This window comes from Achroia grisella, unplaced genomic scaffold, assembly GCF_030625045.1.
Source record: "Achroia grisella isolate CSIRO2021 unplaced genomic scaffold, CSIRO_AGI_Agris_v1 utg1295, whole genome shotgun sequence".
In the NCBI taxonomy this organism is placed as follows: Eukaryota; Metazoa; Arthropoda; class Insecta; order Lepidoptera; family Pyralidae; genus Achroia; species Achroia grisella.
In genome coordinates, this window is record NW_026712613.1 from 210,863 (window position 1) to 238,209 (window position 27,347).

Here is a 27,347-nt window from a genome sequence, read left to right on the forward strand (position 1 = left end):
ACAATAAATATTTATATAATAATAATATCCCTGGACAATTCACACAACGTCATCTAGTCCTAATCTAAGCAGAGCTTATGTTATAGGTACTAGACAACTGATAAAAATACTCAGATCCATTTTTTTAACACAACATAATATACATAATTAACACTATGTATATTATTAATTATTATTATTATAATATATTATACCTATTTCTTGTATTATTATAGTTTTTTTTATTTTAATATATTACTATTTATGATAATATAATAGGGTTGATTACAAGCTGTGGTCTTGTTACATGCGTCCTCGCGTAAGTCTCTGGGCAGTGCCTGAATATCAGTGGTTTGCTGCTTGTATGCTGCAAACAATACACTGAGGTGCTGCCTTCTTACGTACGGGCTATGCACACACACTACGTTACTCATACCGTTTTTTTGTTATCTGTATTGCATTTTATTTTAGCTGTATATTTGTTGTGTATTGTATTTTGTTTGACTTCACTAATGTAATGTGTATATCTGTTTTTATTTTTGTTCTTATTATTACAGTGCCTTGTGTGTGTGTGTGTGTGTGTGCCTTTAACGTGAATAAAAATTTTATCTATCTATCTATCTATTACATAATAATATTAACTAATACAAACAATCGTACTTATGATTACAAATTATTGTACCGTGTAAGGAACCGAAACGATGTTCATTGGAGTATTGTGCTCTTATTGTAATAAGTCTCTAGGAAATTCTTTTAGGAGGCTCATAGTTTTATTTTTTCTACTGAGAATGCTCGTTTCAGACTTTGTGTAGACTATAAAAAAAATATTTTTCCAATTCAAACGGGGATCGAAATTATGATGGCCTGACCGAGGTTCGAACTCCTAGCGGTGTTCTCGGACTAAAGTCGTATCCCTCAGTTGGGAGTTGGTCTTCAGCTGCTTCATAAGTCCTTCCACTTTTGTGGTGTCATCTGCACTATACTACACCCTATCATTCGGTGAAGCTGTGTAGGCCCGCTGCGGCCAACAGCATTAGAGTACTCCAAAAAAAAGTGTACTCACTGAACACCAATCTGTAATTTATTTTCTTAAAATATATAGACAATTCCATCCTTTTTTTATTTCCAGTACAAAAAAAATTTAAATCTTTTATTTGATATACACATTCCCTTAATAATTATAAATTAGAAAAAAGAAAATTATAAAAAAGAAACAATTAGCCAAAATGTATATACCCGTTCTGAAATAATGTACTTTTATACATAGATATAGATACAAAATGTTTGTAATTCATCTTATTTATTCATCTCTAAGTATAGATATTAGCTCCATCACGCCTTGACCTTCAGGACAATCGCTGTAAACTGCTGGGCAGCTGAACATTTGACGGCCAGCTGTCGCAGCATCCGTGTAGATTGCCATGGACTCCTCCCATTCCAAATCTTCACTATCAAACGGCGACTTTCCATAATCTGGCCTGTAATTATATAACATAACGTATATATATGTATGTAAGTATGTCGTAACGTATATATGTATGTAAGTATGTATTTAATTATAGGAGCTTGTTAGCTCCTATAATTAAATACATACTAATGCGCGCTGATATTCTGTTGAATATCAGCGCTGCAGATTTATCTGTATGATCTGTAGTTTCATGCTGAGTTTGCCTTGCCTCTTCATCATTGCGATACATAAATCCACTACCAGTTTTTAATTTGTAATATTTATATTCCTGCATTTTTAATTTGTAAACTTTATTTCTATTTATAAAACGTATCTTATGTATGCTATATGTTTGTAATTTTAAAAAAGCATTTATATATCTATCTAATTATATATGTATATATACTAGCTAAGCTAGCAAACGTTGTTTTGCTATATTTCAATTCAAATTCAAAATATCTTTATTCGTGTAGGTCTATTAAAGGCTCTTATGATATGTCAAATCTATCGTAATATAAATTAAAACCGCTATTAAAAAATAGGGGTTGGTAATTTAGAGCTGTATCTAATTTTAATGCGACATTATCAAGTATGTAAGTTCACCAATTCACCAATTTGGAAGGAAACAGGAAAAATGAAGTGAAAATATTCCGCTGAATGTTATTGCATTGGAATTACAACAAACCGTCCGACCTGTACTCTAATGCACATAGCTCGGTCAGTTGTGGCCATTAATCGTAAGATACAAGCGATTATGCGCCCGTTACCAGGGTTGCCAACCGTATGACATATAATATAATAATATAATATCCTTGAACAATTCACATAACGCCAAGAGAAGCAGAACTTATATGACGGGACTACTAAACAACTGATAGAAAAACTTAAATACAGCCCCAGTAGTCTAGCGGTTTAGTACACCTTTACCACCGATCGTCGCGGATTCGAGTTCTCGCATTGTGTAAATATTTGTATTCATGAGTATGATTGTTTCCGATACAAATAATCAGACTCTGAGTATTGTCTTTGTATATTATGTACATATTTACAATAATATATATATGTAAGTGTTTATATCAATTGTCTAGTATTCATAACATAAGTTCTGCTTACAGTGGGACTAGATGGCGCTGTGTTAATTGTCTAGGGTTATTTATTTAATATAATAATATCCCTGAACAATTCACATGACGCTAAACTAATCAGAGCTTGTTTTATGGATACTAGACGACTGATATAAATACTTAGATATTTTTTTATAATTTATACATAATTAAATAGAAATCTTTCAGACCGATTAGACAAACAATTATACTCTTGAATACAAATGTTTATACAGTATAAGGAATCGAATTTGTGATCATCTTAAAGAGCGTTGTGTGATATGTTCAGAGATATTATATATATTATTGTATATTACTGATATATATATTATTGTTAATAATTATAAACTTATATTTTTACTAGCTGTACCCGCGACTTCGTCCGAGTGAAATTTAACAAAAAAGTGAATTATAGATTTTGCTAAAAATAAAAGTAGCCTAAGTTACTCCTTATTACATCAGTTACCTGCCAATAAAAGTCCCCTTAAAATTGGTCCAGCTATTTTAGAGATTAGTCAGAACAAACAGACACAGACAAAAATTGTAAAAAATGTCATTTTGGTGTATGTACCTTATTTACATATTCATAGGCATGTAGTAAAAAACGGTTATTTCAATATTACAAACAGACACTCCAATTTTATTATATATGTATAGATTTACGCTATATAAAGCTAGACTGCTTTTTTACATGTCCCCCTTTAGTAAGGGAAGTAAATGGACTTATAAGTTTCTAAGCCAAATTGTGTCGATTTACGAGATATTTGACCTCTATTGTTAGAGGCTACAATATTTTTTTTTGTTGGCAACCCTGGGCGTTACTGCCTCACAACAACTTACGTGCGAATAACGAGGCGCACCAACTATTATTGTACTCTTTACACTTACCTAACACTGCAGTAAAGGTATTTTATACTTAAATAATAATAAATAAATAAATAACTCTGGACAATTAACACAGCGCCATCTAGTCCCACTGTAAGCAGAGTCTTATAGGTACTAGACAACGGATATAAATACTTAGATTTTTTTTTAATAGTTACATAATATACATAGAAGACACCCAGACGGATACAAGCAATCATACTCATGAATACAAACGTGTGTACCGTGCGAGGATTCGAACCCGCGACCATCGGAACTAAACCAATATACCACTGAGCCCGTCGTGTTTTAAATAAAATTCGCATATTTAATTATAAACCGCGTTACCTCAGAAATTACAATAAAACTTGACCTAAAGACCTGTTAACTGATAAATTATATAGTTTGGAGAAATCAACTTAAACACCAATTTCAGTTTGTTTTGTAATTTGTGTTCTGGTTGTAGGGTGTGAAATTATTGTATAAAGTGCATGAGCTCTTAGTCTTCTGGAATGACAACGCATGAGTGTTATCGCGGATGTCTCATGATAACGTGATGCTCGTAATGCTGTTAATATGCTGCTGATGACGGCCTCGGTGGTCTAGCGGTTTAGCACACCGCCTTACTACCGATGGTCGCGGGTTCGATTCCTCGCACGGCACAAAAATTTGTATTCATGAGTATGATTATTTGTATCGGTCTGGGTGTTTCCTATGTATGATAAGTATGTATTTAGAAAAAAAATATCTATGTATATGTATCAGTTGTCTAGTACCCATAACACAAGCTTTAGCTAGCTTATCTAGATGGCGCTGTGTGAATTGTCAAATATATATATATATATATATATATATATACATATACATAGGCGACAGTTGCCGCTTCAATGAGCCAATAGCTTGTTTGCAATTTTAATTACATAAAAAAGACTTTGACCGGCTGTTTGCTAGAGGAATATTGCAATGTTTAAGTTGTTATAATAATGAAATAAAAAATGGTTTGTACTGTACATTGAATATAATAGTGACGTCACGGAATGTTCGAGAAGAAGTGAAGAAATGTATATAAAGTAAAACAGAACAACATCGATGTTCCATGCGTGACGTTCCAAATTTGAATTTTATTTTTAAATCTAATTATACAGCTACTAGATGTACACGACTTCGTCCGCGTAAATTGTCGATACTTTCATATAACTTTCATCTCCCCTTTCAACCCCTTACAACCCTTTTTTCGGATTAAAAGTAGCCTATGTCTTTTCTCAGGTTCTAGACTATATGTGTACCAAATTTCATTTAATTCAGTTCAGTAGCTTTGGCGTGAAAATGAGACAGACAGACAGAGAGAGTTACTTTCGCATTTAAAATGTAAGGATGTGCGTACGCAAAAACACCGGCTACTAAACGACTGATGCAAATAATCTTATATATAAAATTCTCGTGTCACAATGTTAATTACCATACTCTTCCGAAACGACTTGACCGATTTTTATGAAATTTTATATGTATTCCCAAACCTACTGCATGGTCTGGGAATCGGCTACTATCTATTTTCATACCTTCATACATTTACATACATTTTTCATACATTTCGTAAGGGTTGTCCACTTCCGAATATTTATTATTTATAATGTGCCATTAAAAATATTAAATGTATATGGTAAAACAATGTTTGCCGGGACAGTAATATATAATACATAATATATATTTGTCATATATGTATAATATTGTCATCATACATCTCAATTCGATTTTTGAAACTATTACTGTCACAACAATTGACGAAAAACTATCACATTATCACTCATAACAAAAAACATAGTTGTTTATCATTTTTGCAGTAACACTAACATTAAAAACTTACGTTAGCAAAATATGTATTATCTCTCCTATCAGACCCTCTTCTTCTACAGGATATTGAGCAGCTTCACAGATTGCTCTCAGCATACATTCACGACCATTGAAACCTTTACTGCAATTAAAAAAAAACAAGTATATTTATATTTATATTAATATTTATATTTATATTTATATTTATATTTATATTTATATTTATATTTATATTTATATTTATATTTATATGTATATTTATTTTTATATTTATATTTATATTTATATTTATATTTATATTTATATTTATATTTATATTTATATTTATATTTATATTTATATTTTTATTTATATTTATATTTATATTTTCATTAATAAATCTTACTAAAATTATAAACGCGAATGCTTGTAAGTATTAATAGATAGATGGATGGATGGATTATTTTACTCTTTTACAAAAACTATTGAATAGATTTTGATGAAACTTTACAGTAATGTAGATTATACATCAGAATAATACATACAGGCTATAATTTAAAAGCTATTATTTAAATTAGAGTGAAATGTAATGAAAAATGTCAAGTAGCTGTGATGTAGACGAAGCGGGTCACCTAGGTAGTTAAATGTTATAACTATGTACAGAAGTTTAATGTATTCTTTTTGAGGCGGCTCTGACGACAGAAAAGAACTGTAATCACTTTATGTAGGTACTCTGAAGAGGACATCCATATGTTGTCTCGAAAGTATAAATATAGCAAATTCATTAAATTGTCCTGTTAAGTTTATTATGCACGAAACATACAAGAAGTAAGGAATTTAAATAAGTCTACTTACGTATCCAACATGTCGGACATAGCTCTGTAAAACGTCAACCTTTCATCTTTCCTGACCGCGAGATTGGCCGCCCTTTGCTCCCGGGATATATCTTCTATGACGTAGTACCGGGATAGCTCGGAGATGTTTTGGAATTGGACGTACTGGTATTGGAAGTTTGCGGCGAACGAGAGGCTGATATAGTCCGGCGTGGGTACAGGCTGACTAAAACCTACGATGAACTGGGTACAAAATGATTAAAATAAATAATCACCTTAGTAAGTATACTTATAGGCATAGTAACTTTTGCCCGCGGCTTCACCCGCGTTAATTTAACCCCTTAGGGATGGAATTTATCAAAATCCTTTCTTAGGGGATGCCTACATCATAGTAGCTTTATGCATGCAAAGTCTCAGCCCGATCGGTTTAAAATTGACAAACTTTCAACCCCTATTTTATCTTCTTGTAGGTAGAATTAACCAAAATTCTTTCTTAGCGGATGCCTACGTCATAATATCTACGTGCATGCCAAATTTCAGCCCGATCCGACCAGTGGTTTGGACTGTGCGTTGATAGATCACTACGTCAGTCACCTTTGAGTTATATATATTTAGATAGATTTCCTAACAAATACTTAACACTAAATATTAGGACCATATCTTAAAGAAAATATTCAAATAAATATGGATAGATGGAAAATATTCTCTGCTTTTAACCTCTCATCGGGTCGTTTTGCGTGTAGAGCCGAAACTATTAAAGTAGCCAACCAAGCTCCTCTCAGCAGCGCAGAAGTCTCCTGATATCATCACAGGATTCACGGAGAGACCTCACCATTCCGAGGATTTGTGTTTTTTATATAGCCACTGCTACACACTCTAGGATTACGTGAGCGTTTCTTCAGCTACAAAGCAGCCCCGACAAAGAGGCCTGTCTGTAGCACCCATTGTGTACAAGTGTTTATTTAAGGGACAGGATAGATGAAAAGGGAGAGGACGACCAAAAAAAAAGATGGATGCAATGAAAGATCATACATATAAAGAGTAAACTCAGATATAACGGTGGAGAAAGGCAAGGCAATGATGACTTGAAACTAAATATTGTACACACAATCAAATATGTGATACAATAATAGATTACTACGAAACAAATATTTACTAAGATTTTGTAAAAATAAAACATTTCAGTTATTAACTGGGTGTATTTTTTAATAGATAAACACTTGAATTCACTGTTGGACATAGCCACCTAGTAAGGAACGTTTTTGGCTATGATCTTCAATGCTTCTTTTCCAGTCATTACCTGCCTACATTGTTGCACCAATTTTTTATCACGTGGAAAAATATTTACCCACTCTTGATATTTGACCCAAAAAGTTAGTGCTGGTTGGTAGTTTGTATTCACACGTTTTGAGTTGTAAATGTAAACTTATAAGGATTATTTAAAAGAGCAACACACAAGTTTCTTGCTCGTTCTTCTTGTGATGAGACAGTTTTCCGAACGAGTGGTAGACAAAAAACAAATTATTATGACGATTCAAAAGTGCTTAAATTAAGTTTATTTGAATAAATGATTTTCAATTCTATTCTATTCTATTCTTCTTCTCGTCGCTTTAGATGCATACTACATTTGCCGGTTCGCGGTCTTCACTCTAGAACACATCTACGATAGATATGACTTACTGCATTGCTACTTCAGTTTGCAAATTCGCTGATCTATGCTGGTGACAATTACTCTGGTGAATTACTTTCTATTTGATCACTCAGAAGTATTTTAAAAATAACTCTTTCAATAGCTTCCTGGACGGATTTGAGTTGATGGACCAATAGTATCATAAGTAGAGACTATATATTTACAAGTATAAAATAAATTTCATACCTTGTAAGTACTTCCATATGGATATACAAGAGGTAAACTGTTTAACTGTCTTTTTGTTCTTAATTCGTCTTCCAAACTACTGAGATGTCCGGGTAAGACATTTTGAAAACAGAAAAAACACAGAAAAACTACCAAAGAATACCTGCAACAAATAATAACGATTACAATAATACCAGGACATTTCATACGGGCCATCTAGTTTGGGACTATCTAAGAATAGCTAATGTTATATGTACTAGACACCTGATATAATTACCTAATTAGATACATAATATACATAGAAATCACCCAGACCAATACAAACCATCATACATGTCATGGATACAATTGTTTGGACTGTGTGAGGAATCGGACCCGCTACCATCGGAAGTAAGGCAATACGCTAAACCACGTAGAAATAATAAAGTAATGTGTATGTAATATTTTTTTCATTAATTATATTTATATTTTAAGAAAAAAAGTTACTGATCTATTATTATTCTCTATATAATCTTTAAATGTGCCAAATATGATACTACTCGATCGTTAATTTTAGTAAAAAGGGGTTAATAATTTTAAGTTCACAGATAAATACATAAATAACCACATAAGGCTAGTTTACGTCAATGGTGGTCGACTAAACCGGATCTGAGAGCGATAACATCCAATACGATTACTGAAACATTATTTACATGACCTCTAATAAACCTATGCCTACAGCACACGTGATGACGAACGGTGATGGTGATTATCATTGTACATATAAAAAATTAAATTCTTCTTCTAACCTATGTTATATTCTCAGTTTCTTTTTTTATTTTGTAAGTTGACTTATTATGTTATGATTACATGGCCTCTTGTAAAACGATGCCTATAGCACACGTGATGGTTAACGGTGATGGTGATTACCTTTGTACATGTAAAAGATAAATATATGTTAAATTCAGTTTTTTAATTTTGTATGTTTACTTATTATGTTATAATTACATGGCCTCTTGTAAAGCGATGCCTATAGCACACGTGATGGTTAACGGTGATGGTGATTTACCTATGTATATATAAAAGATAAAAATATGTTAAATTCAGTTTTTTTTAATTATGTAAGTTGACTTATTATGTTAAAATTACATGGCCTCTCTTTTAAAGCTATGCCTATAGCACACGTGATGGTGAACGGTGATGGTGATGATCTTTGTATATATAAAAAATAGAAATATGTGTTTTTTTATTTTGTAAGTTTGCTTATTATGTTAAAATTACATGGCCTCTCTTTTAAAGCTATACCTACAGCACACGTGATGGTGATCGGTGTTGGTGATGATTGTGCATATAAATGGTCGAAAATGTTAACACAATAAATCTGAATAGTTTTTAATTTGAATCACTCAATCTATTAAAAAAACCGCTTCTAAATCCGTAGCGTAGTTTTAAAGATTTAAGTATACATAAGGATAGACAGCGACAGCGACTTTATGTTATACTATGTAATGATGTTCAAATTAAATTTTCAGAAGATTTCCTTAGAAGTAAAAAATTTCATAATTATGTAATTTAGGGGATTTTGAATTTCTAAAAATGTAAGTATAACATGAATTATTACGGTCCCTGAAAGTAATTTATACAGAATCCGTGTTATAGATTTATTATTTTTCAAAAATATGTATTACACTCATGTTTACTGAACCTAACCAAACCTCCGATTTGGTAGAGGACCAAATCGGAGACCATTTTTTGACAAATTGGGGTTATATGTAAAATTAAGTTAGACTTACTATAATTATATTTTACATCTATTAATATATCCTATTGTGAATTAAAAGTAAATGGTATAATAACAATATCATTTTTACTTGACAATTTTTGGTAAGCACACGTTCACAAACAATTGGCAGTCGGTTTTAGTGAAATATGGTATATGAAACGTTGTATTTTATCAATTATTTTTTCTACTTTTCCCGTTTGAAATTTAGAAAATAAAATTATATTTCCATTGTACATTCTAAATCCCAAATTGTAACTAAAATAAACGATTTAATACGAATATAAACAAATGATGTAATAAATTATTTCAATGATAATTCTAGGTCTGCTGGATGCTGGTCTATACAAAGCGCACTGTTCACCATCGCAATTAAATTTTAGACATCCGAATGTCCTAAAAATAATAATAGTATATAATAACTAATAACTAACTAACTAACTCTTGAGTAGTATAATAAAAATACTATTATTATTATACTAGTTAAGATCGCTGGAAGGCATTGGATGCGAGCAACGTAGGACCGATCGTCGCGGAGAACATTTGTGGGAGGCCTATGTCCAGCAGTGGACATCTTCCGGGCTGAGATGATGATGATGAAGATTATTATTATAAACTAGAAACTATAGATCTGCTTTCTAATCTGTAGATCTAAGCCTAGTTGTAGATATATGTATAATTTCTATATAAAAAGTAAATGTAACTGGCAACCTACAAACATGTGCGTTGCCATGTCTGCAAAACATTAATAAAAAAAGAAAGTTGAAAAAAGAATAAAATTGAAATTAACAGAGACATTATGCGTTCATGTCTCTGTTCATTAAAATTTTATTGCATTGCATTGCATTTTTATTTCATAAATATAATAAATATCTATCAACCATCCCTCAAATCCTCGATCAGGTTTAAACAATATACATAGAACATACTGTTCACCATCACAATTGAATTTTCGATATTCGAATGTCCTAAAAAATACAGTAACGTCACTAACCCAAGTCAAAGGATTAAAGTGAACATAAAAGTGCTTCTAAATCCATCTAGCTTCCATTGGTTTAATGGATCGACAATCCGTTTAGTGTATAGAAGCCTGAATACGCCAATATCTCATAACTTTCAATTTGCTTTGTAAACTCCACTAAAAATATTTCATAAGAAATATGACTTTAAAACACAAATATAATAAATTATTATTAAAAAATTGCATAAAATATGGTGTGAATATTTTCAGTAGTTTTAAATACATTATTGTATTGTATCATACATTTAATCTTTTCTGATTATGATATATGATAATAAGTGATGAAATATGATGAATGCTCTCTTATGTAACATTATTTGTAACTTTTTAAACTTTTAATTTTTAACTTGGGGTAAATTATCATAGTGACCCCCTCGCTCCCGGGGACGTATAACAGAATAACTATTTACACTCAATTTGAACAATAACTCTGATTATGAACAAAATTAATCCTAACCGGATTAATTTTGTTCATCTTTAATATTAAATGTTATAATAAACTAAAAAACGTATTTTACTTTTTATATAACATAAGCATAAATATTACATATTGTAACAAAACTCACATGTTTAGAATAACTTTAATCGCACCATGTATATATATAAAATAATTAATTTGTCCGTACTGTGGTCAGTTTGAGCATTGAGACTAATATGAGCACGCACTTATCTCCTAAATCTCCACTCACATGACTCCACTTAGTAGTGCACTAACAGGTTTTCCAATGATTTATGTATACACAAACAGACACAATGTTAGTGGTAGTCAACAACAGTAAGGTGTCTACTATTACATATTGTAATGGAGACTATTCCTTTTACGATAGCAATAACGATGGCTTATTTGGTTCATGTATTAATACATGACTTTTCAAATTTGGAAAAAAAATCTGAATCTTCTACTATATATAATATAGATTGAATTGAATTAGTTAATTGGACGAAATTGGCAATTAAGGGTAGTAAAGATGACTTCTTCACCGACATATTAATCAAAACTTAACACCTTTGAGAATAATTCTCTATATACGTATATAAAAGAAAAATGTAAAAAATACTGCATGAATGATATTACTTACGAAGGAAATTCTCTTTATTGATATATAAGAGAAAATAATGCAATAATTGGTTGAATGAATTACATAACTTACGAAGGATAGATCAGACTTTCATTACAATGATACTTAAAATTAAATTACATAAAGCATAATAATATAGTCTTTTGAAGTGACAACGCATGATAACATCACGGGTATCACATGATAACGTGATATTCAAGTGTATAAGCGACGGTTACCGCTGACCACCTGGCCGTTGCTGGTATGTTATTGTGATTACACAAAAAAATCTAATCATATATTAAGATAAACCAATTTTAATCCTAATTGACTTAAGAAAATCCATAAAAAAGCTCTGAAATTATGGCAATCATTGTTATTGATATACAATTTCCATGAGAATATTAGTAATCGCTACATGACACGTAATACGGCTGCGTGCCATTCATTCTAATACATTTACAGCTCATTTGTGGCTTAAGCTTCTATAAGGCATCATGTTTTCTGGCAAAAACGTATTAGTATTGACAAGCCTTCTCTTTCAGACCCTAATATGTGTGAGCAGAACAGATATATCAATCGATGACACGTCGCATAGGACACGCAGACAACTCTTATTTCCAAACTCTTCAGTGTTACAGGTAATTTGCTTTATTGCTATTAATTGAGAATACGAGTATCTTCATACTGAGAATTAATATATTTTAAATCGACTTTCGAAACTAAAATATTACAATTTCACTATTTTAAAGTAATATTTTCACAAAATCTACACTGTTTTTGATAATTCGTTTTGCAGTTGCACTTTGTTCGTGTCAAAATAATTAGGTTCCGATTTGACTCTGTATAGATGTGGTAGTCATTTATATGTATGTAACTTTCGTATAGGAAGAATGTTCAATTCATTTCAAGTCCAAGGTATTGCTAAATTTGATTGTTTAATTTTATTTTTTTAGGCCATATATCTGCAGTACCTATTACAAATTTATCGGATGATTCTTTTCTAATTGAAAGTATCATAGATGCTCTCTTATTATAATTTTATTATTAAAAAATATGTATGTCACAATATTTACAGCAATTGTATATATAACAAAACTTGTAGATTATACAAATTTTTGGGGTATACCTACAATTAACAATCATTACCTTACATACTAAGAAGATAGACAAAAAAACTTAATAACTATTAAAAACATTTAAATATACTTGAAAAAATGGGAAGTGTTACGTTAAAGGTGATTCTGACTACTTGACTACCTAATATCAGTAATTTCAGTATATTTAATTGATTTATATTTTTTATTCCAGTTCAACGTAGGCATAGGAACACCAACGCCAATGAAGTTGATCACTATAAACTACGCGTTTCAAGCTAACTTTCAATTACCCTGGAATCGATCTCAGATACCTATCGACCTGTTGGAAGCTAACAGCGGTTACCACGGGGACACCAGGAAGAAAAAGAGCATAGATGATACGTTAGATTTAAAGGAGAATCACAGCAATTATGAAAGCGACGCAAGACTTTATCATTTTTATAAATATGTTGAAGATTTTTTAAACAAGTAAGTAAAACAGACTTTTACTAATTCAATGCAGAAATTATATAACACGTTATATGCTTAACTAATGAAACAATTCCGCAATGCACACATGACACCCCTGGTGTTTCAGGCGCCCATATGCTACGGTAACCATTTACCATCAAAAAAAAGAATACTATTTAATTTTTGTTTCTTCAAAGAAAACAGCTCATATTACTTAGAGAAGTGTAACAAAACTAAATTAATATCATTAAAAATGGATCATCACATGGAAATTATTAAAAACAGCTCTTAACATATAAGAACTATATCTATCTACAGTCGTATAAAAGAATTATTTTTTAAGATTTAAAATTAAGTAAAACGTACACGATTAAAGAACAAATAAGACTAATCTCTCCTTTCACAAATGAAAAAATATAAACCATAATTTATGTAGCTATTCGTGATTTACTCACAATAGCTATGTTTTATTAATTGCAAATACAAATAAAAATAATAATTATTATTAGTGTCATGTATTTTAAAAGAGCTGAGATAACGAAAAGTGCAATTTCCCGCCTAAAATTTCGACGGAGACCGCCCGGCCGCGCCATATGCTGCTACACCGACTGTTTCTGCCGACATTTTTTTCGACCAAAAATGTCGGCGAAACTGTTTCCCGCATTTTCTATTTTACATACACGCATTTAAAATCTCAATAGAATATTTCTTTAAATGTTTTAATTTGGATTAATAGTGTATTCAACTCAACCACTGCAGGTATAATAAAAAGATAGGCTGGTATTACAATATGATAATCCATACTTACATATTTTGCTTATTTATGTAATTAATTATTTTTATGAGTATATATATCGGTAGGTATATATATTTATAATATATTATTTTTATATTTCAGTATTACTGATTAAATTTCACCGCCTTATTATCTTCGAATTTTTGTAAGTCGAATATTATTCATTGGGTCACTGGGCTCTGTAAAATATGGTCGAGCGCAGTGATGGCTGGCTCATACGTCATACACGTGAATTAGTGCTGCTTGTAGGGACTGTGCTGCTCTTATCACTACGACTGATTTAATCTTATTGTGTATTTATATTTGATCCTAATAAATTAGTGCTATTTGATGGTTTGTATTCACACGTTTCGACTTGAAAAATACAAGGATTATTTAAAACAGCAACACACGAGTTTCTTGCTAGTTCTTTTTGTGATGAGACAGTTTTCCGAATGAGCGGTAGGTTAAAAAAAATAATATGACTATTCAAAAGTACTTAAATTACGTTTAATTGGATTTTCTATTCTCTACTAATATATGTATTATAGCTCGCCGAAATTTTAACGTTCCCATCAAATATCATTGTCCATGTACCAATCAGCTAATAAAATTCAGATGGAAAACGACGAGTCCCGCGTGATTTATCACACCATGACAATTATTATTCCTCGGAAGCAATTTACGCATAAATTGCTTTTGTCAATTCCTATTTTCCAAATGTCATAGTATAATTTATTGCTGTTTATTGAAGGGAATAATAATGGGTTTTGTTACAAACAACACGTTCTCTTTTTGGGCATGCAAATACGCAATGTCAAAGTTCGATTGAGAAGCGTATAGATGGATTTTGAAAATAACAGAATAACCACAGAGATTATGGACAAAAATATATTATATTTCTTTATGACTATCGAAAGAAAATATTTTTCCCATATAACATACGTTAGCGTAATTAGATAAAAGTGTAAAGTGAAATAATAAACATTGTAACATAGTATAAAACAAAGTCCCTGTCGCTGTCTGTCCTAATATATGCTTAAATCTTTAAAACAACGCAACGGATTTTGAAGAGGTTTTTTTTAATAGATTGAGTGATTCAAGAGGATTGTTTATATGTATAATACATGTGTGAATAATAATAATGTTCATTTATATTCTCTGCAATTATACTGATATTTTTTAAAACTCATCAATACTTTCTTTTATTATGGACATAAACATATTGTGTCCTTCTGACTACTGAAAGAAAAACGTAAATGTTTTTCGCGTACAACATACTTATGTCAGCGAAAATAGGTAAAAGCACAGATAATATAATATTACATAGTAAAAGTCTGGACCAACAGATAATTAAATAATTATAAAACAAGTTACACGGATTATTTATGTTTTGTGATATCCTCGGTGGTCTAGCGATTTACACCACCATTGGGAGTACCAATGGTGGCGGATTTGATTTCGACTATTGTACGGTACAAAAATATTGTATCCATGAGTATAATTGTTTGCATTGGTCTGGTTGTTTTCTATGTATATTATGTATATATATTTCAATCTTAATAATATTAACGCAAAAGTTTGTAAGTATGGATGTTTGTTACTCTTTCACGCAAAAACTAGTGAATGGGTTTTGATGAAACTTTACAGTAATATAACTTATGCATCGGAATATATAGGTTATATTTTTTATTGAAATTTATGCTTATATATATGTGCTGGTAAAACCGCCGTGAAACCACAGCTAGTAGTAAAGTATTTGTATCAGTTGTTCAGTATCCATTACACCAGCTCTGCTTAGCTTACGACTGGATGATGCTGTGTAAATTATCTTGGGTTATTATTATTATGTACCTAATTGTAGTGACAAATAAAGTGAACGATCTCCTTATGGTACGTGGCAGCTGTCTTATATGCAAGAGTAGCACAACGGTTAAGTTAGTCAAGCGGTCTTGTTGCATACGTCCTCGCATATGTACCTGGGTCATATTTGAAAATTAGTTGCATTAGTGCTACATTACGCTAGTAAATAATACACCGAGATGCTGCTTCTTAGCGTGTACTATGTACACACATATGTACATGTAATATTATCTTATCTGTGCTTGTACCTATATTGAAACCTGACCTAAAAAGTTGTGTTTTTTTACTTTGTATCTCTTTTTTTATAGTACTATAGTTTGTGTGTATCCTTTTCTGCAAATAAAAGGTTTATCTATCTATATGTGTGTTGCCCATGATATCTCATGCGTTGATATTCTATGGAACTACATTTTTGCTTCCGTATTATGTAATTTTAACCTTAATCACAGCCGTCAAACTTATACAACTTTTTAACCATGTTCATGGCGGCAAAAAGAGGTGAGTAGGAAAGGAGGTACCCATGCAACTCAAATGTATCTTTATTCACTTGGGTCTATTTTTTTATTTTTTTTTATTGGGTTGTTTGGGCTATTGTTGGATGTTTGTAGCACCTGTAGCACTGCGACCTACATAGATCTATCGTGCTCGCCCTTTTTCAAAGTTCGCTACCTAGACCCGTCAGGGACAAGAATTGAAGGATATTCTTAGGAGCGATGGTTCTTTCTTGGGTCTAACTACAGATACTTATGATTTCTACTATCAGTTCTTAAGGTAGTTCGAGTCAAAAAACTGACACAAATCTCAGTCCCACAATAATGTAGAATAATAACAAGTTGGTTTTAGGCTGAATACTCAGATCAAGGTAATAAATTTTCATTAAAAAAAAATCAGTAGATATAACTTGAACTGGTAACGTGCTGCTTTTGATGACTGGTCTACGGTACAAGTAGCACCCATTTTTTTTTCTTGTATGATAATGGAATGTTGCACCCACCTGCACTAACGGTTTACGCAGGCGCGGTACCATTGGAGAATGATAAGAAGAACTTGAAGTCAGGTCAGTTAGCCCATCATAATAAATTCACCAGGATTTGTCAAGACGGTTACCAGGGGGAACCGCGTGGAAGTCAACCTGACATGGTACATTGGCAGCAATGAGTCATCAGTCCACCCCTTCCCCCCAGTAGCACCCATTTGCGAGTATGATCGAAGAGACGTGTATGACTTTACACAAAATATACTTCCATGCTACTGAAATTAATGTAGAGGTATCTATATTTAAATAAAAATATAAGTCAATATTCGCTTGCTAGTTCGGAATTCTATCGTTGAGCTCTAAGATTTTTTTATTTGTTATTTTTTTTTGTTATCAATTTATATTTTTTTATTTTCTAGTTTTGGCCACAACGGTACATCGTGTGTTCTGCGCACATTGTGTCAGCTTGGTGCTGATCCGTTGCATTCACCGAGTGAAGATGATTTACTTCATGAAATAGCAAATTTTATACTAAAGTAAGTATATGAAATTGTAATTAATAGTATTTGTAATGTACCTTACCCTGGCAACGAAATAACTACTAAAGCTAAACATTTTAGAGTAAAATAGTATTACGCATATACACATCTTACTTACCTATATTTTAAATGAAAATATTTGTGACGAGAGAGGTTTGTTGCTATTTTAAATAATAAGTACTGATCTGATTCAAATTAAATTTGATACATAGACTAGCTGATAGTCGACGTAACCGTTGCTATATAAATTAAAATCGCTATTAAATAATAGGGGTTGATGCTAGATGGATGTAAATTGGGAAATGATGGATGGGTTGTATGTATTTTTCAATCTTAAATAATAATAAAATGAATATAAAATATTATGTCGAAAAATATAAAATATTATGTCGTTAGGGGTATGAAAAATAGATCGTATCCGATTCTCAGACCTACTGAATATGCATAAAAAATGTCATAAAAATCGATCAAGCCGTTTGGGAGGAGTATGGTAACTAACATTGTGACACGAGAATTTTATATATAAGATAGATTGTACTGTCATCTAAGGATAGAGCACTATTTGAAAATTTTAATAAAGTAGTAATCATGGTTAATTTAAAAGAGCAACAGCAATGTTGTTTTTTTTTCGAACTATACCAATACAGTTGGCCGCAGCTGACCTTTACAGCTTTACCGAACAATAGGTGGCGAGTTCAAATATCACTCTTACCCCGCGAAAGCGCTTATGTAGCGGCTAAAGGCCAACTACTGTCTGACGGATACGACTTTATTCTGAGAGCACCGCTAGGAGCTCGAACCTCGGATCAGCGCCGCCGTAATTTCAATCTGAAATGATAGAAATTGAACGGGGATCGATAGGAGAGGAGTAATGTTGGAATGCCCGTAGTACCTTTTATATATCTGCAACCATAACGATATAATATGTAACGGGGTAAAAGGATAACTTACTAAATAATACTTATTAATGACTAAGTTAACCCCGTACCCTACAATTTAACTAAGATATCTTATTTCTTCTTCAACCTACTTATAATGGTAGTAGGTATACCTACTTATAATGTTTTGAGCCTCATATTATAATTAACCGACAATCTGGTCAAGATCGCTGGAAGGCATTGGATACGAGCAGCGCAGGACCGATCATCGTGGAGATCTTTGGGGGAGGCCTATGTCCAGCAGTGGACGTCTTCCGGGCTGCGATGATGATGATGATGATGATTGTAATTAACTCTATTGACTTTGCAATGCAAGTCAATGTGAGAGATATCAAACTATATGCATGTATTATACGAAATATAGAAACCCGTATGAAAATCCGTTGCATGGTATTTAAGTAAGAGTAGTTTAATACTGCTTCTATAAGCAGTTAATTAGGTTTTTTTTTATTATTATTAATGGGATTGCGCTTGGTCTTACCACATCTGATGGTAAATGATGGCAAGACCTAGGATGTAACGCGCTTACCCAGAAGATATCTATTCATCATAGACTTGAAGAATCCGGGATTGTATTTCTCCGGGAACACACACGATTCATACAGCTCAGTGCGAATGTGCGGAATTTCCACGGGTAAAGTTTCGGTGGTAAAGTGTAGTTAGACGAAATATTACCCACTTATTATTTACTGCATATTTATTTCATATTTCAGCCCCAAGAATGATCTAGAACTCGCTCCAAAGTATAGCCATGAAGTGCATCCGTATGTTGAAGCTTATGAACTTGGACAAAATAATCAAAATTGCATGGATACGTATAACAACTGTACTATATCTCTTTCTGATATGTTCTCTGTGGTAGAAGACTGTGTATGAATAATTATTATCATTATAGAAAGTTTAAACAATTTTAATAGAACAAGTGAAACAGCTTTTTGTTCATATTTACTATAAAGACTGACTAAACATTTATTATAAAGATGAAAGATTCTATATTTTGTATGTAAATTTGTATTAAGTTTAAAATATACCTAACTAATATTAGAAAATTCATTTTTCGATAACGATATTTGGTGCATGTACCATCGCCACGTTTAATTGGTAGGTATAATAAAACTCATTACTACATTTTTTTATAATGATAATGTGCATCTGCCATTGCTAAAGTTATATGCTGGCGGGACACTAGTAGAGAAGTAAAGGATGAACATGAAGATGGTAGCGAAATCACTGGGAACTAACCATAGTGGGTTTACACGTAGAACACGATCTGGCATGGTACATTGCTAGTAATGGACTCTCTTGTCCCCATTACTAAAACTTATCAGGCCCCCGTTGCCTGAGCAATGTACCATTCCAGATCGACTTCTACGTCTTCATGTCCCTTAAGATGCTTCTGTAAAAAATTATTACTTCGTAACTTGGTTTATTTTATTTTTTAAAATATTGATAAGTTCTAAAATAACAGTGGCAAAGGGAAATCGGGGCGGGGATGGATTAAAATAAGCTTTTTTATATATAACAGATATTGACTTAGTACCCACATCCACTCATCATCAGATTGTGTTAGGTCAGGTGGATTGCCATTGTAGTTAGATAAAAGATATTACTTATTAACTACTGTCTAGATGTAAAAATATACAGTAATATACTGCATACAACAGCATACAAGTTGAAGTTTCTGTAAAGTATAGAAAAATATCTAATTATGAAACAATGTTTTTCATTCTACTGTATTGAAAATTTTTATTGTTTAATTCCGTACCTTTGGTATAAATGAGGTAAGATATAGGTAGGCATTACAATAAATAGCATGAACATTTACTTGATAAAATATCAGGTAAATATTTGTTTACTAACTTTTGTAAAGCCTAAATCAAAACTTTTGTAATGTCAAAATTTTACGGATACAAAGTAAATCTGATGTAAATATTTTTTTATGTAACTGGAACGGCAAACAAGCTGACGGTCTACCTGATGGTGACCGTCATTAATATACATGAACAACACTGTCTGTAATGTTCATATACATAGGTGAGGGTTCAATCACCACATCATGTGATATCGGCATTCTACATACATAAACAAACTGCGGTAGATTACCGCCGTCAGTACCGTGATCACACAAACAATTTCTATATCTTAATTTTATATTATTTCATATGTATGTTAGTTTATCATCATCATCTGCTTCTTCCTTATCCCATTTATTTGTGGTCGGCGTAATATGTTTTTCGCTTCCTTTCATCCCTGTTCGCAGTCATCGCGTTATTTACTTCCTTTCTTACCATATCATCTTTCACACAGTCCTTCCATCTCTTTTTCGGCCTTCCTCTGCCCTTATAACCATCCACTTTCATGTGTAACACCTTTCTTAAAATATTATATGTATGATAGTTTATAAGGTATTTATAATATGGGCCTAGTAGCCTGAAATAAATAAAAAAATAAACAAAATTACGGATATCATGTGACATCTATGATAACACTCATGCGTTGCCATTTCAAGGACAAAGATGTCATACCTCTCATCCTGTAATTTCACTGCCTAATCTAAACGAACAAAATACTACCAAAACGAAGCAAGTTGCTTTCCGGCTAAAATAAGTGAAACAAAGGTATCCTTGCAGAGAATTTTTTGATAAGTTATTTTGTCTTTGAACGAATGTTGCTTGTGGATACTATATATTCTACTCAGTTTATAGCTGCTGATGGTTTTTTTATATTAATATTATAACAGCTGGTGGTTACTGTATTAATCTTAAAATTATGTATTTTTCTAACCATCCTAATGCTCTTAGAGGCAGCTAGCCTTTACAGCTTCACTGAATGATCAGGAGCGAGTGCAGATGGCACTCCAAACCCGTGGAAGGACTTATGGAACGTCTGAAGGCCAACTCCTGCTTGACGGATACGATTTTAGTCAGAGAGCACCTCTAGGGGTTCCAACGTCTTATCAGGCAGTCGTAATTTCCATCCCCGTTTGAATTGGACGGGATATCGATTTCAGGGGGACAAAATTATATATGGGTCACTATTATTGTATTATAAATGTATACTCTTATTTTTAAACTGCGATACCCGATTTTTTCGATCCCGAACCGACAGTAGATATTGTTTATCATAATCCTCAAGATCTGGAGCGAAAATTCTTGTAAATATTTCTGGCAAATTGTACTTCGAACAGATGGCAACTTTGACTTAACAGAAGTTCATGTAATAAATCTACACAGACAGACAATTGGTTTTGATTCGGTCAACGTATATGAGAAAGAAAACAAGTGATGTAATATCTTTAATTAGAACAGTCCAAATTTATGCATAGTTTCTTCTCCAATCTCCGTAAACGTTTCCAATATGGAATCCTCACATTCGGGGAACAAATCTTCACAATTTACACCGAGTTCTCTTCCGAACCGTTCTGCTGCATGATACTCATTATCTGTATGATGAGATAGGGTATCTTTGGTGGTTGATGGGCTGGAAGAAATAAATATATAATAAATAACCTTGGATAATTAACACAGCGCTATCTAGTCCCATGGAGCAGTGCAAGCAGAGCTTGTGTTATGGGGACTAAATAACTGATTTAAATACTTAGATTTTTTTGTAAATACATGCATAATATACATAGAATACACCCAGACGGGTACAAAGAATCATTCTCATGAATACAAATGTTTGCATCGTGCGAGAAATCGAACCCGCGACCATCGGAACTAAAGTGGTGTACTGTACCGTTAGACCGAGGCCGTCAACTGGAAGAAATTATGTTTCTATAAATACGATTGTAGTATACCCTATGAGATATCCAATATAAACATTATTTTTAGCTCATAAAGATCTTTAATGAATTTTTATTTATACACTTTATTGAACCAAATATAAAAAATAAAATAGAAAATATACATTAAGTGATACAAAAGGCGGTTTATCACCAAGCAATTTCTTCCCGAATAACTTTGGGTGACAAAGTAGAAAAATCCTGTTGGTTTGAAAGTGTTTATAGTGTTGACTGTTAGACGATCAAACTACAACTAACAGTCAACACTAAGCTTACTGTCCACGTACCTGTAATTTCACAGCCTTATTAAACCGTTTAACAGAAACATATCTTACAAAGCAAGGAGCTTTATCAAGTATGTGAGACAGGTTACACAAACGACTTTGTTATATGTGTTAATGATTTCTAATAACTTTAATTAACACGATTAAAAATCAAATCTGTAACCTTATTTTTTGAAAAGAACTTTCTACAAAATGTGTAATAAGAGTACTCATTACGTTATCCGTATACGTTACGTCCAATTTCATTAATATTTATTAAGCCGTTTAATCGTAAAAAGTAGTCACATACATAGACTTTCATATAAGTAATAACCATAATATATCTAGACAATTTACACAGCACCATCTAGTTCCAAGCTAGCAGAGTTTGCGTTATGGGTACTAGACAACTGATAAAATATCAATACTAATAACCACATACATTGATGAATTCATGAGAAATTCAAATGTTTGTGTCGTCCAAGGAATCGAACCCGCAACCATCGGAAATAAAGCGCTATGCTAAACTGCTTGACCACCGGGGCCATATTGGTACGAATGTTGGGAATGTCTGATGAAAAGCAAGCTGAAACTTTTTCTTTTATACAAAATGTAAATTAAAGGAATAAAAGTTTTTCCTTGAATGAATAATAAATTAAAAAATACAAACCCGTTGGAAATTCGAGGAGGTATTCTATACAGAGGTTAAGTCAATATTACAACAAAAGGCGAGATAAGGCTACGAATTCATTATAAAAATTTCACATTCCGTGTACATATTTACCATACCTGATTAAGCTTGTGATTTACTTACGTGAATAATATATGGCCAATTTCTGCGAGCAAGCCATTTTCGCGAGTGAAAGGAATCTTCGCTGCCTCGCAGATTGTTCGCAGCAAGCACGGCCGGCCTGAGTAACCATATCTGAAAACATTTTCAGTAAGATATTTATGATGATCACACAAAGATATCTCGAACGCAGTAATGTTAATGTAAAACATTCAAAACATTTATTTGTAGAAATGTCTTACTTGAGAAGATTTCACTGCCTCGGTGGTCTAGTGGTTTAGCACACCGCCTTATTGCTGATGGTCGCGGATTCCATTCCTCTCACGGTACAAATATTTGTATTCATGAGTATGATTGTTTGTATCGGTATGGGTATTTTCTATGTATATTATACAATTATTTATTTCTACGTATTTTTGGAATTAAGGAAAAAAATATATTTATGTATTTGTATCAGTTATCTAGTACCCATAACATAAGCTATTTAGCTAGCTTAACTTGGATCTAGATGGCGCTGTGTGTTGATGTAGAATAAATTATAACCCTAAGAGACTGTAGTCGTTTGCAAATTTTAAGATTCACACTTAATTATCTTTCCCCCTCTATCTTTCTATTCAACTCCCTTCCATCCCTCTCTTCCTAATTTCTAAATCTTATTTTGGACAAGAGTTGTGTATGAGCAATGGTTTCTACTTATTTACGTTAATACATTATCATAGATATAATTACAATTCCAGATGATACATATAAATTTAATATTCCCAGAAGATCACTATGCTATTTATAAAATTGTGATTAGAATATAGTTTACCTTTCAGCCATATGCTCAATGATTTTGTAAAAGTCCCATCTATTCATTCTCTGCGGCTCTTCATCTTCTATATTATTCTTGTCAATAATTTCTTGCCGCCTAATAGCTTCTTCTAGTGACAGTTCGGTAGTTTCATCTGCCGTGTTAATATTTATAGCACCGCCTTCAGCATAAACTAATGATCTTTTTCGTCTATCCTCATTAAAAGTTAATTCAACTAATGTATTTTTTTCTCTTTCTTTACCGTCATCAATCACATTTTCTGTATCGCTCAGTTTAGCCACATCACCAAGATCATTTGATTCTTCATCTGTTGTTACACCATACATATCTCTAGATACGGTATTTGCAAATCCGTATATTCTACTCGTGTAGTCTGAACTATTTGTTGGCAAATCGTATTGAAATTTAATAACTGTGCCTACAGTTACAGATGCTTCTTTCAAATCTACCGGTATACCAAGACCAATAATGAACTGAAAGTAAATTATTGTAGAATTAATTACTTTAGGTGCACCTATTAATTTTCATATTACATAAATAATTATAAAAACTTCTTTAAATAGAAAATTAAGTTAAACCCGACATGGTACATAGCTAATAATGGAGTCATTAGTCTCTTTCCCCCACATGAGGTAATTTTAATTGGCGCATTATTAATTCATCAGAAATTAACAACAATTGTACGACCACGTGGTCCCACTATTTTTTATAACAAATAAGCCCCATTTCTCCTATTTCAAGATTCTTTTTGTCCCAATTCAAGCGGATAAAACCGCACGTAACGTTTACGGGAGAATTACTGTACAAAATAAACTCTTCAATTTATGCCTTAACTTTTAATACCTCATTATAAGTGGAGTTACTCGTTGTATATCATTCAAAGGTATTTTATGTACAAAGTTTACACAAGTAGGCTGTTTAATTGTAAAAGTCCATTCTACTTTAATAGTACCTACTCAGTTTGTTCCACTCCAAAAAAGGAATCCTTTAATTGGACTGTAAATCTACTTTAGCATTCTGGAAAACAAAGAACAAAGAACAAGACGAGGAATTCTACTCGAACGAAATACAAATAACGCCTGCAATAAGGCATTGGGCGGGGTAATATTTAAATTTCTGTCAGGTATTTTCAATGTTTGAAATTTTGTTGATTTTAACCGATATCTTGAAAGAAGAAAGTGACTGCCTCGGTGGTTAACCAGTTAATCACACTGCTATATTTTCGGTGGTCGCGGGTTTGATTCCTCGCATAGTACAAATATTTGTACTTGTGAATGTGATTGTTTGTTTTCGACTCGATGTTTTTAATATTTAAATGTATATTGTGTATGTATTTACAACAAAAAAACTTAAGTATTCTATCAGCTATCTAATACCTATAACACAACCGCTACTTAGCTTGGGACGAGATGGCGCCGCGTGAATTGTCCTGGGTTATTAATATTGTATTTTAAGATAGTATTTTTGGAACTTAAAATTGTATGTACATTGATATAATGATGCAGGTCAACCTCTATCTGTCAAGTTACTAAGGATACACATTCTCAACAGAGGATGTATGCTTTACTAAGCTCTACTTTATAAAAATAATATAATTAGTCATGACCTAGTTGTTTACTACTCTGAATAACGTCCAAGAGGTCGTGAGATCAAATATGGCGGACGCACATAAAACTGTGTCAATTTATATTTCTGACCGTAACTACGACAAAAGAAACACAGGTCTCAAACCAAATCCGAGAGATAGCATTCAGCCAGTAGCCTTACCACGTAGAATTTTGATATTACTAGCAAAATATCAATAGCATGTCTATATTTAGGTGCCGTTGAAACGAAAGAAGAAGAAAAAGGGCATGTCAAGCATGATGTCGATAATTCACAATTAATCTCTGTCTACCCCATTCGGATAACAATCGTAATGATAGTATGTTGGTTTATATACATAGTATAGAAAAATAAACGTAAAAATATAAAGTTACAACTAAATTATTGAAACAATGAACCTAAAAGTAAAAACCTTAAAAATATAATGTAATAACTAAATTATAATATTAAAAGGAGTCCCTTTAGGCTAGGTTCCGAAGATACTGGCAGCGTTCCCCCTTTGAATAGCTAGACTAATTCTTTGTCCGAGGTAGCTGCCAGATCTTTGGTCTTCTGTGATATCGGCTAACCTTTTTGCTATTTCCTTAAAAAGCCTTATAGCTAGGACCCCACGTACCAAGGGTCTCGACACCGAATGGGATAAGATATACAGTATCTTTATGCAACTAGGTCAACATTCACACTTATCGCGACTTTTAACTCCCACTACAGAATAAATAAAAAATCTGCAGCAACGGCAGTCGTCCGACATAATTGCATTTAAATTCTCGAACAAAAACACGGCTTCGTTAAGCCTGATCCAGAGTGCAAAGAAAACATCATTTACTTAAGTTAAATCAGCTAGGTTGTTTAAATTTGCAAATACATACCTGAGCACGGGCCGGCCCTCCGTCCGGGTACACTAGATACCTTTTGTGTCGAACGGCTCCAATCGTAGCGAGAAAATTGAGAAAAATTAACTGTAGCAACATTGCGTGATTTCAGCTTTTTTCCTTACGTCTGTATATGGGTGGCGTGTGAGATAAAATGTAGAATGTTTGCACAGAGCCTTCGGCGCCGTGTGTAATGAACCGTTATGTTTTCGTTACGATTTGGGATGTACCTAACGGGCCAGTTGGTATACGCTCGCGTGAATTCACTGCATCTAACTGTAGCGTACATATATTTATTGGAAAGTTGTACCGAATAACGTTGAATCGAATGTTTATTTGTGATGGAGTAAAGGTTCTTAAAAGAGTTTCATCTGATTTATGGGATGTCAAAGAGTAAGTATAGTAGTTGAGAAGATTTTAAAAGACTGTCAATTCTTGCCCCTGTGGCTAAATAATACAAATAATAATAATAATGCAGAGGTACTGAAACATGTCATTTATACATATAAATAAAATTGGAGTGTCTGTTTGTAATATTGAAATCACCGTTTTTTACTACATACATGTGGATATAAATACGGAACATACACCAAAATAACATTTTTTAGAATTTTTGTCTATCTGTCTGCTGTTAGTTCCGGCTAATCTATGAAATGGCTGGACCAATTTTGACGGGACCTTTTTTGCCAGGTAGCTGATGTAATAAGGAGTAGCTTAGGCTACTTTTATTTTAGAAAAACAAAGTTAAATTCCACGCAGATGAAGTCGCGAGTACAGGTAGTCTTAATATATATATTATATTATTATATAAACGCGAAAATAAGTATAGATGTTTGTTACTCTTCCACGC

The 27,347-nt window shown here is 32.6% G+C and overlaps 3 protein-coding genes across 3 annotated transcripts; 1 reads left to right on the forward strand and 2 right to left on the reverse strand.

Annotated features, from left to right (window-relative positions):
* Positions 1-1,279: 1,279 nt before the first annotated feature.
* Positions 1,280-9,618, reverse strand: LOC131855047 (uncharacterized). The gene is made up of 6 exons (XM_059206260.1): positions 9,585-9,618; positions 8,091-8,121; positions 7,912-7,987; positions 6,058-6,278; positions 5,258-5,365; positions 1,280-1,457 (listed from the first exon to the last, which is right to left on the reverse strand). Exons 1-6 carry the CDS (start codon positions 9,616-9,618, stop codon positions 1,280-1,282), a joined length of 648 nt encoding a protein of 215 aa, XP_059062243.1.
* Positions 9,619-12,225: 2,607 nt separating this feature from the next.
* On the forward strand, positions 12,226-19,245 carry LOC131855049 (uncharacterized). The gene is made up of 4 exons (XM_059206261.1): positions 12,226-12,369; positions 13,040-13,296; positions 17,312-17,428; positions 19,083-19,245. The coding sequence occupies exons 1-4, from the start codon at positions 12,226-12,228 to the stop codon at positions 19,243-19,245; spliced, it is 681 nt and encodes a 226-aa protein (XP_059062244.1).
* A 2,423-nt stretch (positions 19,246-21,668) lies between these two features.
* Positions 21,669-26,596, reverse strand: LOC131855065 (uncharacterized). The gene is made up of 4 exons (XM_059206277.1): positions 26,495-26,596; positions 24,018-24,493; positions 23,231-23,341; positions 21,669-21,849 (listed from the first exon to the last, which is right to left on the reverse strand). The coding sequence occupies exons 1-4, from the start codon at positions 26,594-26,596 to the stop codon at positions 21,669-21,671; spliced, it is 870 nt and encodes a 289-aa protein (XP_059062260.1).
* Between the last annotated feature and the right edge of the window lie 751 nt (positions 26,597-27,347).